The 12,648-nt window shown below is 43.1% G+C and overlaps 1 protein-coding gene across 1 annotated transcript; it reads left to right on the top strand.

The window, feature by feature from the left end:
• Positions 1 to 12,353, top strand: hacd2 (3-hydroxyacyl-CoA dehydratase 2). Its single transcript, XM_021579645.2, has 7 exons — positions 1 to 184; positions 1,849 to 1,966; positions 3,088 to 3,106; positions 3,699 to 3,787; positions 4,256 to 4,377; positions 7,085 to 7,263; positions 11,725 to 12,353. Exons 1-7 carry the CDS (start codon positions 60 to 62, stop codon positions 11,802 to 11,804), a joined length of 732 nt encoding a protein of 243 aa, XP_021435320.1. The 5' UTR covers positions 1 to 59; the 3' UTR covers positions 11,805 to 12,353.
• The last annotated feature ends 295 nt before the right edge of the window (positions 12,354 to 12,648 follow it).

The following is a 12,648-nucleotide window of genomic DNA, read 5'->3' as shown; positions in this document are numbered from 1 at the left end:
TTGTAGAATACTAGTACCATCGGGCACACTTATCCGGCAGCGCCAAGTGGGGTTCAGTCATGTCGGCACCTGCTATGGGGACCACGAAGACGGCGCACAGTGATGTGGCCCCGAAGAAAAAGAGGGGACCGGGTGCACTGGCTACGGCGTATCTGGTTATATATAACGTGGTAATGACAGCTGGGTATGTACATAATTCTGATACACTTCTTGTTGTAGGCTACCTGACGACAATTGGGTGCAAGGGTGCATGAAATGCCAGAGTGAATGGCTTGGGAAGAAGACACGCGCCTGTTACGAGACTCGATCCCGAACTGTTTTTATGGATATGTTGCACAATAATGCCTGGTTTCATTGTGCTGCCTTCAGCTACACTGTAGCAATTCAACTCAGCCACACACTGAACTTCTGTGTTGTTACGTTGTAACCGACTTCTTCGGGAATGTATCAATTGTCAGTGTCTTTGGTTACATTGTTGCTGAGTGCGCGTCTAAAATAAAAAAATAAATACAAAATAAATACATTTTTGTATTGCTTTGACTAAAATGTGCTGGCAATATCTCTGATTTTCACTTAGGTTATTATGACACAAAGTTGTTGTGAAGGAAATCCCATAGGGCGGCGCACAATTGATCCAGCGTCGTCCGGGATTGGCCGGTGTAGGCCGTCATTGTAAATAAGAATTTGTTCTTATTAACTGACTTGTCTAGTTAAATAAAAATGTACTGTAATCCCGTGAATGGTGTATTTCAAGAAACATTTGGCGCCCACGGTGTCATTATGTACAGTTATAGCTATTGTTCTATACTGCATGTAGTTTCAATCTAATCATAATTGGTTACATTAAATACATATTTGTATTGCTTTGACTAAAATGTTCTGGCAATATCTCTGATTTCACTTAGGTTATTATGACACAAAATTGTTGTGAGAGAAATTGCACAAGTGCAGAATTATGGATGCTCTCCCATCCTGACCAGTTAAGTGACTTTACACAACCTGGTCTCAGAGCATTTTGTATTAATGAGTATGTAAATGCAAGACACTGCATTTGGTATGATATGTTAAATTTCGTATGGTATGTTACAAATTACAATTCGTATTATGTTATGAATTTGAAAAATGTACCATATGTTACGGATTTGAAAAATGTATGAGAAGTTACAAATTCTAGCTAGATGGCTAATGTTAGCTAGGCTAGGGGTTAGGGTTAAGTTAGGTTAAAGGGTTAGGGTTAAGTGAAGGGTTAGCTAAGTAGTTGTAAATTAGCTAAAAAGTAGTTGAAAAGATGCTAAAGTTGACGTTCTACCCCTACCAACCAACCACCCTCCTTTCTTTTTTTGCCTTAAGTAACCATTGTCTTATGTAACTATACCAAACGTCATCCTCAATGGAGTGTAATGAATTTACTTACAGAGTGATATGAAATGCTCCCCCCCTCTGTTTCCTGTCTGGTGAGGTGATATTTGCCTTGTGTCATACTTTCTCTGTCTATTGAATACCAGCTACAGTGGGGTACATCCCGCCTTTTCAGGAGCTATGTAGCCTGCTCAGTTTCTATTACTTTATTTAGTAGATGAGTTTCTATCTGTTCAAAACCTCAGTCACTCATACCAATCATGCCTATTCAAGTATATTATTATGCAGATAGAAGTATCTATGTATTGGGCCTCCGTTCTACGTGGTTGGACTGTTTTGCTTTACCCTGTCCTCTAAGAGCAAACTGAGGTTATTATTTTATATCAGAAACATATTCCCACCCAGGACTCCTTGGACAATAGTGCCATTTGTTACTGAGTGGACTATCCTGGCTAAATGACCTAAATGAAAATCTGTGTGTTCTTCCAGGTGGCTGGTCATAGCCGTGGGCCTGGTGCGGGCCTACTTGGCCAGAGGCAGCTACCATGGCCTGTACTACTCTATAGAGAAACCACTGAAGTTTTTCCAGACCGGAGCTCTTCTGGAGGTGAGTGGCTGTAGGCCAAGGGTGCAATCGTTATGCAGATTCTGTTGCAAAACGTTTTAAACTAAAAATACAGACGAGAGTTTCTATTGGACAAATTCAGGTAGGTCCCTCCCTGTTTCGTTCCATTTGCTTCCGTTTGGTTCTTAAACAGTAAATGGTTTCTGAAATGAATACTCTCTGTTGTATAGGTCAGACCTGGGTCATGTTCATTAGGTACACTAGCAAAACGTTATTCGGTAGTGCCCCCCCCCCCCCTATTTAAAAACATTAACAAACTTACAACAATGTATTTTTATACTTTGTTGAGGGGAAATGTACTTGCTATGATTGTGATATGTTGTTGTCTCACCTAGCAGTCTTAAGATGAATGCACTAGTTGCTCTGGATAAGAGCGCCTGCTAAATGACTAAGAACAACATGTGAATTTCACTCCCTTCCAAATGTTTTCTCTCCACTGAATACAAGCTTTTATTCAGAGAAGGGTAAATAGAACAGACTCATCGCTTTCTGTGGGTGGTGAGTTGGGTATGTCCCCTACTGTACGAATACAACTTAATGGCAGGAATGTTTAGTCTCACAGTGCCGTTAACTATAATTTTTTAAATAGAAAGTCCTCCATAGTGACTGGCCTTGGCCTTTCCCCTCTTCCACCTCTGTCCTACTCTACTCAGTACAAATACCTAGTAGGGTGTTAGTGTGATCCTCTCCAGCCAGCCATACTGTAACACAGAGATAAGGATTAGGCCTAGTGGAACTCCAGCTCTGTCTACCGGGTAATTGTCCTCTCAGTCATACTAACTCCAATCATTCATAAAAACGTCTTCAAACACTGGCCATTTCCTGTGCTGTGATTAGGTTTAGAGACTAGTGTAGGCTTTTGTCTGTTCCTTGACTAGTGGAAAGAACTGTATTGGTGCACAACCATCTTATTTAAATTTTTAACCATGGTTCATTGAAAAACAATTTGAGGAATGTTTACATACAGTATACCGTAGCTGTGTTATAGCAACATTATCATGACAATTCAGCTTGAGTATTTATTTAGGAAATTATATTATTGCATGTTTAGTATGTTCACTGACCATGTGTTTATGTATTAAGTTATTTTCATTTCCCCTCAGATATTGCACTGTGCAGTAGGTAAGTTCATTCTTCTGCTCCTGTTGAAAGTCCCATACAGGTTCAAGGGTGACCACATAGTGGTATTTCTTTATGACTAAACCAGGCATGTGGAGCTATAGGCCTACTACAAAAAGCCATTCCCTCAGCTCAGAGTCTATATAGAAGATGGTGGATAAGCTAAGCCTGATAAGAGCCTGGCCCTGCTACGTTGTGGTTGTGGCGTTCCCGGTTCACAGTCCACTACTCATTATCTGGGATTTAAAGCTAAACCTGACCTTTCACATACTGCAGCTGTCTGTCAGCACCTGGCCTTGTTCTCTGCTACTCTCTACTGGCCAAACACCGATGCCACACCATAGCATGTATTCTCATGTACTATAGAGTTATACAGTTGAATGCTACTGTATTTGAATGAGCTAATATTGCGACTGTGCATTAGGTTTTGCTACCTATTTATCATTCTTTGTAGCATACTTTTTTATTTGTAGTCAACTCTTGATTGGATAATTGAAATCATATAATTTTCTCCATATCACCGTGCTCTAAAACGTGGTAAAACTGATGTGAGGTGATACATCTTCTCTAACCGTTGTGTTGTCTTCTGCTCCAGGGATCGTGCCGTCCTCAGTAGTTTTAACAGGGTTTCAGGTCTTGTCACGAGTCTTCCTAACCTGGGCCGTGACACACAGTGTTCGAGAGGTACACGTCTCTTCTCTTTCTCTTATCCCTTATCTCTATGTGCATCAGTGTCAATCAATCAATGACATTTATTTCTAAAGTCCTTTTTACGTCAGCAGTTGTCTTCGTCCCAAAGAAAGAGCTTTGCGGAGACACTAAGGTCTGTGAGCCTGAAATAGTAAACATGCTTGAAACCAACATGGTGAATAACACTGACATGCTTGTGAGCTCTGAAACATTCAAACTTTCTATATGTTTGTGAGCATTTGAATCTATGTTAACTTACCAAGACTGAATTTAGCTTTTTAACTTGTGCTGACTTGTGTCTCTGTCTCCATGCCTGTCATGAGTTGCAAAGTTACTATAGAATGCTGTATGTAGTGGGTGCTACAAACTGCACGATTGTGCCATAACCCCCGTCTATCTCCTGCTAGAGTGCTTCCTGTTTCCCACCCTCATGCTTGTCTGGTGCCTGTGTGGTCCCTACAGGTCCAGAATGAAGACAGTGTCCTGCTCTTTGTGTCAGCCTGGACCATCACAGAGATCATCCGTTACTCCTTCTACACTTTCAGTCTGCTCAACCACCTGCCCTACCTCGTCAAATGGGCACGGTAAGGCTCACATAATGAAATAGAACACAGTCATTATATTGAATATATTATATAATTTTTGAATGCATTACAGTGCCTTGCGAAAGTATTCGGCCCACTTGAACTTTGCGACCTTTTGCCACATTTCAGGCTTCAAACATAAAGATATAAAACTGTATTTTTTTGTGAAGAATCAACAACAAGTGGGACACAGTCATGAAGTGGAACGACATTTATTGGATATTTCAAACTATTTTAACAAATCAAAAACTGAAAAATTGGGCGTGCAAAATTATTCAGCCCCTTTACTTTCAGTGCAGCAAACTCTCTCCAGAAGTTCAGTGAGGATCTCTGAATGATCCAATGTTGACCTAAATGACTAATGATGATAAATACAATCCACCTGTGTGTAATCAAGTCTCCGTATAAATGCACCTGCACTGTGAGAGTCTCAGAGGTCCGTTAAAAGCGCAGAGAGCATCATGAAGAACAAGGAACACACCAGGCAGGTCCGAGATACTGTTGTGAAGAAGTTTAAAGCTGGATTTGGATACAAAAAGATTTCCCAAGCTTTAAACATCCCAAGGAGCACTGTGCAAGCGATAATATTGAAATGGAAGGAGTATCAGACCACTGCAAATCTACCAAGACCTGGCCGTCCCTCTAAACTTTCAGCTCATACAAGGAGAAGACTGATCAGAGATGCAGCCAAGAGGCCCATGATCACTCTGGATGAACTGCAGAGATCTACAGCTGAGGTGGGAGACTCTGTCCATAGGACAACAATCAGTCGCATATTGCACAAATATGGCCTTTATGGAAGAGTGGCAAGAAGAAAGCCATTTCTTAAACATATCCATAAAAAGTGTCGTTTAAAGTTTGCCACAAGCCACCTGGGAGACACACCAAACATGTGGAAGAAGGTGCTCTGGTCAGATGAAACCAAAATTGAACTTTTTGGCAACAATGCAAAACGTTATGTTTGGCGTAAAAGCAACACAGCTGAACACACCATCCCCACTGTCAAACATGGTGGTGGCAGCATCATGGTTTGGGCCTGCTTTTCTTCAGCAGGGACAGGGAAGATGGTTAAAATTGATGGGAAGATGGATGGAGCCAAATACAGGACCATTCTGGAAGAAAACCTGATGGAATCTGCAAAAGACCTGAGACTGGGACGGAGATTTGTCTTCCAACAAGACAATGATCCGAAACATAAAGCAAAATCTATAATGGAATGGTTCAAAAATAAACATATCCAGGTGTTAGAATGGCCAAGTCAAAGTCCAGACCTGATTCCAATCGAGAATCTGTGGAAAGAACTGAAAACTGCTGTTCACAAATGCTCTCCATCCAACCTCACTGAGCTCGAGCTGTTTTGCAAGGAGAAATGGGAAAAAATTTCAGTCTCTCGATGTGCAAAACTGATAGAGACATACCCCAAGCGACTTACAGCTGTAATCGCAGCAAAAGGTGGCGCTACAAAGTATTAACTTAAGGGGGCTGAATAATTTTGCACGCCCAATTTTTCAGTTTTTGATTTGTTAAAAAAGTTTGAAATATCCAATAAATGTCGTTCCACTTCATGATTGTGTCCCACTTGTTGTTGATTCTTCACAAAAAAATACAGTTTTATATCTTTATGTTTGAAGCCTGAAATGTGGCAAAAGGTCGCAAAGTTCAAGGGGGCCGAATACTTTCGCAAGGCACTGTATGTATCTCTATGGCATAACCCTGGCGCCGGAGAAGAAGGCTGAAGCTTTACGTGTCCCCAAACAATTGTGTTTTTTGTTTGTTTCTTTGCGTTGTTTGTAACTTATTTTTTACATGTTACTTTTATTTATTTTTCTTATCTGGGTTTTTTTAAACTGCATTGTTGGTTAGGAGCTCGTAAGAAAGCATTTCACTGTATTCTGCGCATGTGACTAATAACATTTGATTTGACTTGGACAGGTGGATGACACAGGCACTCACATTTAATCAAACAGGATGTCATAAATACAGTGTAATGATCTGTGTTGTTTGAATACGTGGGTCCAAAAACACCCCTCTATTTATTCACTAAAAGTCTAAGGCCATAAAGCAACATTCTGGGTTGAAAGCAGTAAAACAAAAGCAATATTTGAAATGGTAGGGAAACTTTGACTTTATCCCCGGAGGCTTTCTTATTCTATATGTGTCCATGGAAGTTAAATATAGAATGATGGAACATGGGAGTGTTTGAAACTGTTATGACACTCCACCTCCATAATATTTTTTTTCTCAGTCACAACCATGGCAACAAAGTCTTAACAAGCTCCAGTAGCCTACTGGTGGGGAAGGACCTTCTTTTGTTGCCTGGTAGAAAATGTTGATGAATCTTCTCCCAATGTTCTGGTGCTTTGCTCTTTTCACATTCAATTTGCTTTTCAAAGGCAGATTGAGGTATATGACAGGTAGCGTCACGTAGGTGAGAAATTCAACTAAGGGTGCCAAGATTAGCCTCAGTGATTTAGATCAGGTCTCACTCCATTACTATGCAATACTAATTATATAACTAATGATAATACAATGTTACTATTGTAATATACAGCGTTACTACTACAAGCAACTTGTAAAATGTAAAGTGTTATGAGCTACCCATTTGGTGTGCTAGTCCCTGTTTACCAGTGATGCCTCCTCTCCCTCTTTCCAGTAGCTAAATGGTGCCAATAAAGAGTTTCTAAAAAATGAAATAAAATCTCTCCAGGTACACATTCTTCCTAGTGCTGTACCCCATGGGAGTAACTGGCGAACTGCTGACTGTCTATGCAGCCCTGCCCTACGTTCAGAAGACAGGCCTCTACTCTGTCACCCTTCCCAACAAGTACAACTTCTCATTCGACTACCACACCTTCCTCATCCTCACCATGGTCTCCTACATTCCATGTAAGTCTCTCTCCTACCCACCACAATTCACCACTGATGTACAGTACTGCTGTAGCTGGGTTGTTCCACGAATAGAGTACATTTAGCATCCCTTTGATATTCTAAGTAGAAATTGTTCACCAATATTGCATTTTAAAAGCCTGTTATATTAAATGAAGTGACCACATGGAAAATTCAATAAATCAGATTTTTCTATATGAAAAAAGACTTGCTAAAGTACCTTTGTCATGTTTTTCCGACTTCTAGGACGATTTTTAACCCACAACCACAACATTTCAAGTTTTCACCATCATTGTGAAGCCCTAGTTATATTCTTGCTTTGACAGTCATTTCTGAAGATTTTGTATTGATTTCATCATCTGATTAATTTACATGTGTCCCTCATTTTAAGGTCAACCCTGTTACGTGAACTGACCATTTTTCTGGTGTTTTATGGTGGAAAACTGAGTGTGTCAAGCATAACATGTCAACCCTGTTACCCATAGATAGGCTAGACATTTTTAACCTCTACGGGATCGGTGTCCCTAAACCGGGATGGTTGTTGCTTAATATGCGATTAATGTGACCAGAAAACGTTGTATACAACATACAACTTTACGGGACATAGACATGTTTTATATGGGCAGAAAATAATTGAAGCTGTTAATCTAATTGCAGTGTCCAATTTTACAGTAGCTATTACAGAAAAACAATACCATGCTATTGTTTTGAGGATAGTGCACAACAACAAAACACTTACCACAGCAACTGGTTTTATTGAATCTCCTCTGAAGTTAAATAATGTACTTAAATTCACTAATCTTGCTCTGATTTGTCATCCTGAGGGTCCCAGAGATAAAATGTAGCATAGTTTTATTTGATAAAATCCATTTTATATTCAAAAGTAGGAACTAGGGTCTACAGTTTGACCCCACTGCTGTCTCTGGCTCCACACCCACGTTGCCCGGCCATCTAGATGTGTGAAAGTTGGTGTATTTTCTGTTGGGAAGCTAAAAAAAAATAGAAAACTCATGTTTTTTTGTTTGTATTATCTTTTACCAGATCTAATGTGTTATTCTCCTACATTCATTTCACATTTCCACAAACTTCAGTGTTTCCTTTCAAATGGTATCAATAATTTGCATATCCTTGCTTGCTTGTAATTTTAGGTGAAAATTTAAAAAAGGGGACTGATCTTTTTTAAAAATATATTAAAAAACATGTGAAGCATTCAATTGCCCTTCCCGGGTTGCACACAAGCTTCCATTCCTCCTGTCACAAGGGGATTTATGGCTGACTTTTAAGATGAAAACCTCAACCCTGTCAGTCGGTACTGTTACAGTCAAGCCTGTTTCTTTAATGCCGCTTTATTGGCAATTACTTTTATTTGATTTAACCCCTGAGATGGGGGAACATGTTTTTTTATGGAGTTGAACATATACTCTTTAAGACAGAATGTTAAAATTAGGTGATTTAAAACCATTTTTGTTTTTACCAAGTTACACTACCCAATTTGTGGAAAGACCTAGCTATGTCTAAGGTGAATCAGCTTCGTGCTGTGAATTGTAATATTCTACCTTGCACTTCGTGCTTGCTTACTCTAGATCAAGGGTCTCCAACAGGTAGATTGCGAGCTCAGCCCACCTGCGAGTAGCTCACCAATCAAATCTGAAAGTACTTGCCTTTTTTTCATGTGTTCCATGGCAAACTGTCATAAACATAAAGCTCCCAGCTACTATCCAATCAAAGCCACATTGACATTATCCCACCTCTGGTTAGCCACTATTGGCTTAAAGTTAAACGTAACACAATATTTGCCAATTCTTCCGTCGAAGGAGAGACGGACCAAAATGCAGCGCGGTTATTTTGATTCATCTTTAATAAAAGATAAACACGAACAATACAAAACAATAAACGTAACGTGAAACCCTAAACAGCCTTATCTGGTGCAAACAAACACTAAGACAGGAACAATCACCCACGAAACACTGAAAGAATATGGCTGCCTAAATATGGTTCCCAATCAGAGACAACGATAAACACCTGCCTCTGATTGAGAACCACTCCAGGCAGCCATAGACTATTCTAGACAACCCCACTAACCACAATCCCATGACCTACAAAAACCCCAAGACAAAACACACCACATAAAATAACCCATGTCACACCCTGGCCTGACCAAAATAATAAAGAAAATACAAAATACTAAGACCAGGGCGTGAAAGAACCCCCCCTAACCCTAACCCCCAAGGTGCGGACTCCCTGCCGCACACCTAAACCCATAGGGGAGGGTCCGGGTGGGCGTCTGTCCACGGTGGCGGCTCCGGCACGGGACGTGGACCCCACTTCAACAAAGTCTTTAGATATGCGACCCTCGCCGCCGACCTTGGCCTAGTAACCCTCACCAAGGGCCCCACTGGACTGAGGGGCAGCTCCGGACTGAGGGACAGCTCGGGACTGAGGGGTAGCTCGGAACTGAGGGGAAGCTCGGGACAGAGGGGAAGCTCGGGACAGAGGGGAAGCTCGGGACAGAGGGGAAGCTCGGGACAGAGGGGAAGCTCGGGACAGAGGGGAAGCTCGGGACAGAGGGGAAGCTCGGGACTGAGGTGAAGCTCGGGACTGAGGGGAAGCTCGGGACTGAGAGGAAGCTCAGGCAGGTTGATGGCTCTGGCAGATCCTGGCTGACTGGCGGATCCTGGCTGAATGGCGGATCCTGGCTGCTCCATGCTGACTGGCGGCTCTGGCTGCTCCATGCTGACTGGCGGCTCTGGCTGCTCCATGCTGACTGGCGGCTCTGGCTGCTCCATGCTGACTGGCGGCTCTGGCTGCTCCATGCTGACTGGCGGCTCCATGCTGACTGGCGGCTCTGGCGGCTCCATGCTGACTGGCGGCTCTGGCGGCTCCATGCTGACTGGCGGCTCTGGCGGCTCCATGCTGACTGGCGGCTCTGGCGGCTCCATGCTGACTGGCGGCTCTGGCGGCTCCATGCAGACTGGCGGCTCTGGCGGCTCCATGCAGTCTGGCGGCTCCTTGCAGACTGCCGGCTCTGGCGGCTCCTTGCAGACTGGCGGCTCTGGCGGCTCCTTGCAGACTGGCGGCTCCTTGCACACTGGCGGCTCTGGCGGCTCCTTGCAGACTGGCGGCTCTGGCGGCTCCTTGCAGACTGGCGGCTCTGGCGGCTCCTTGCAGACTGGCGGCTCTGGCGGCTCCTTGCAGACTGACGGCTCTGGCGGCTCCTTGCAGACTGGCGGCTCTGGCAGCTCCTTGCAGACTGGCAGCTCCCTGCAGACTGGCAGCTCTGGCGGCTCCTTGCAGACTGGCAGCTCTGGCTGCTCCTTGCAGACTGGCAGGGGAGCTGCCACCGGAGGGCTGGTGTGTGGAGGTGGTACTGGATAGACCGGACCGTGCAGGCGCACTGGAGCTCTTGAGCACCGAGCCTGCCCAACCTTACCTGGTTGAATACTCCCGGTCGCCCTGCCAGTGCGGCGAGGTGGAATAGCCCGCACTGGGCTATGCAGGCGAACCGGGGACACCGTGCGCAAGGCTGGTGCCATGTAAGCCGGCCCGATGTTTATTCTAGCCCGGCCGATACGCGGAGCTGGTATGTACCGCACCGGGCTATGCACCCGCACTGGGGACACTGTGCGCTCCACAGCATAACACAGTGCCTGCCCGGTCTCTCTAGCCCCCGGTAAGCACAGGAAGTTGGCGCAGGTCTCCTACCTGGCGTCGCCATACTCCCTGTGTGACTCCCACCCAATACATTTTTGGGGCTGACTCTCGGGTTTCCATCCACGCCGCCGTGTTCGTCTCTCCAACTTCATTCTCCTATAACCCTCTTCGCACTGCTCCAGCGAATCCCAGGCGGGCTCCGGCACTCTCCCTGGGTCGACCGCCCACCTGTCTATTTCCTCCCAAGTCGTATAATCCAGACTTCGTTGCCCCTGCTGCCGCTGCCTGTCACCACACCGCTTGGTCCTGTTGTGGTGGGTGATTCTGTTACGGTTTTCTTCTGTCGAAGGAGAGGCGGACCAAAATGCAGCGTGGTTATTTTGATTAATCTTTAATAAAAGATAAACACGAACAATACAAAACAATAAACGTAACGTGAAACCCTAAACAGCCTTATCTGGTGCAAACAAACACTAAGACAGGAACAATCACCCACGAAACACTCAAAGAAAATGGCTGCCTAAATATGGTTCCCAATCAGAGACAACGATAAACACCTGCCTCTGAATGAGAACCACTCCAGGCACCCATAGACTATTCTAGACAACCCCACTAACCACAATCCCATGACCTACAAAAACCCCAAGACAAAACACACCACATAAAATAACCGATGTCACACCCTGGCCTGACCAAAATAATAAAGAAAACACAAAATACTAAGACCAGGGCGTGACAATACACATAAATTGATAGTTCTGAGTATGACTCTATGGTTCCTTGTTGTTGATCTGACTGTTTTCTTTCCAGTGTTTCCTCAGCTCTACTTCCACATGATGCGTCAGAGGAAGAAAGTCTTGTGCCATGTGGAGGAGTACAAAACAGAGTAAACAAACACAATGACACACAGCAGCCTAATCACTTCATGACACGGGCAGGAATGGAAACAGACGAGAACCTTTTAAATTGGCCAAGCATGTTTTTTTAATAGATTTTTTTATTTTTATGACTGCTTGTTGAAATATCATAGAAAGCCATCTCTTTTTCAGATCAAGAAAATAATATGGGGAATGGGGATGATCGATCTAACTATGGTTCTTGGTAATCACTTGGGTCAGTTTTGGACTGTTGCCTGGTTAATCAGATGCTCAAGTCATTTACAATATACAAACTGCTTTTTGTTTTCCTTTATAAGCCTTATGATCCCTGGTCAAAAGTTGGACACTATATTGGGAATAAAGTGTCATTTGGGACGCAGAAATGCTTTGTGCTCAAATGAATAGTTGTTATTTTTGTTAAGATAGAAGGTTCCATATTAGTCTGACTCTCAACTGAGCACTATGCCTGTTAAATGATTTGAGTCATTTATTTTTTATCTGCAGAACTTCTGATCAAATTCCCTGTTTTGGTGTAATAAAACTATTTGATTTTATTCTGTGTTTACATAGTTTTCTTTTCAAATACTCAAGTACTAACTGAAGCAACTGAGTGCTTATTATCATAAGATAGGTTCTTGCTTTTATGTTTAGGATTTTTTTTGTTGTTGACATTATTAGTTGAGTATTTGGACCATTGGGTTTCTTTACATTAATATATTAATGTTGATTGTGGGTTGGTTATTGATTTGTAGGGGTAGGCCTCATGACCTAGAGTGGATAGTACGTTGATAGGTGGACCAGTTGTAAATGTACTTGTGCTTTCTTTTGTATATTTTCCGAGGAAACTCAATTATTT

Source organism: Oncorhynchus mykiss, chromosome 22 (genome assembly GCF_013265735.2).
Source record: "Oncorhynchus mykiss isolate Arlee chromosome 22, USDA_OmykA_1.1, whole genome shotgun sequence".
Taxonomy (NCBI): Eukaryota; Metazoa; Chordata; class Actinopteri; order Salmoniformes; family Salmonidae; genus Oncorhynchus; species Oncorhynchus mykiss.
Note: the sequence above shows the minus strand (reverse complement) of the source record. Positions and strands in the feature narration are given on the sequence as shown.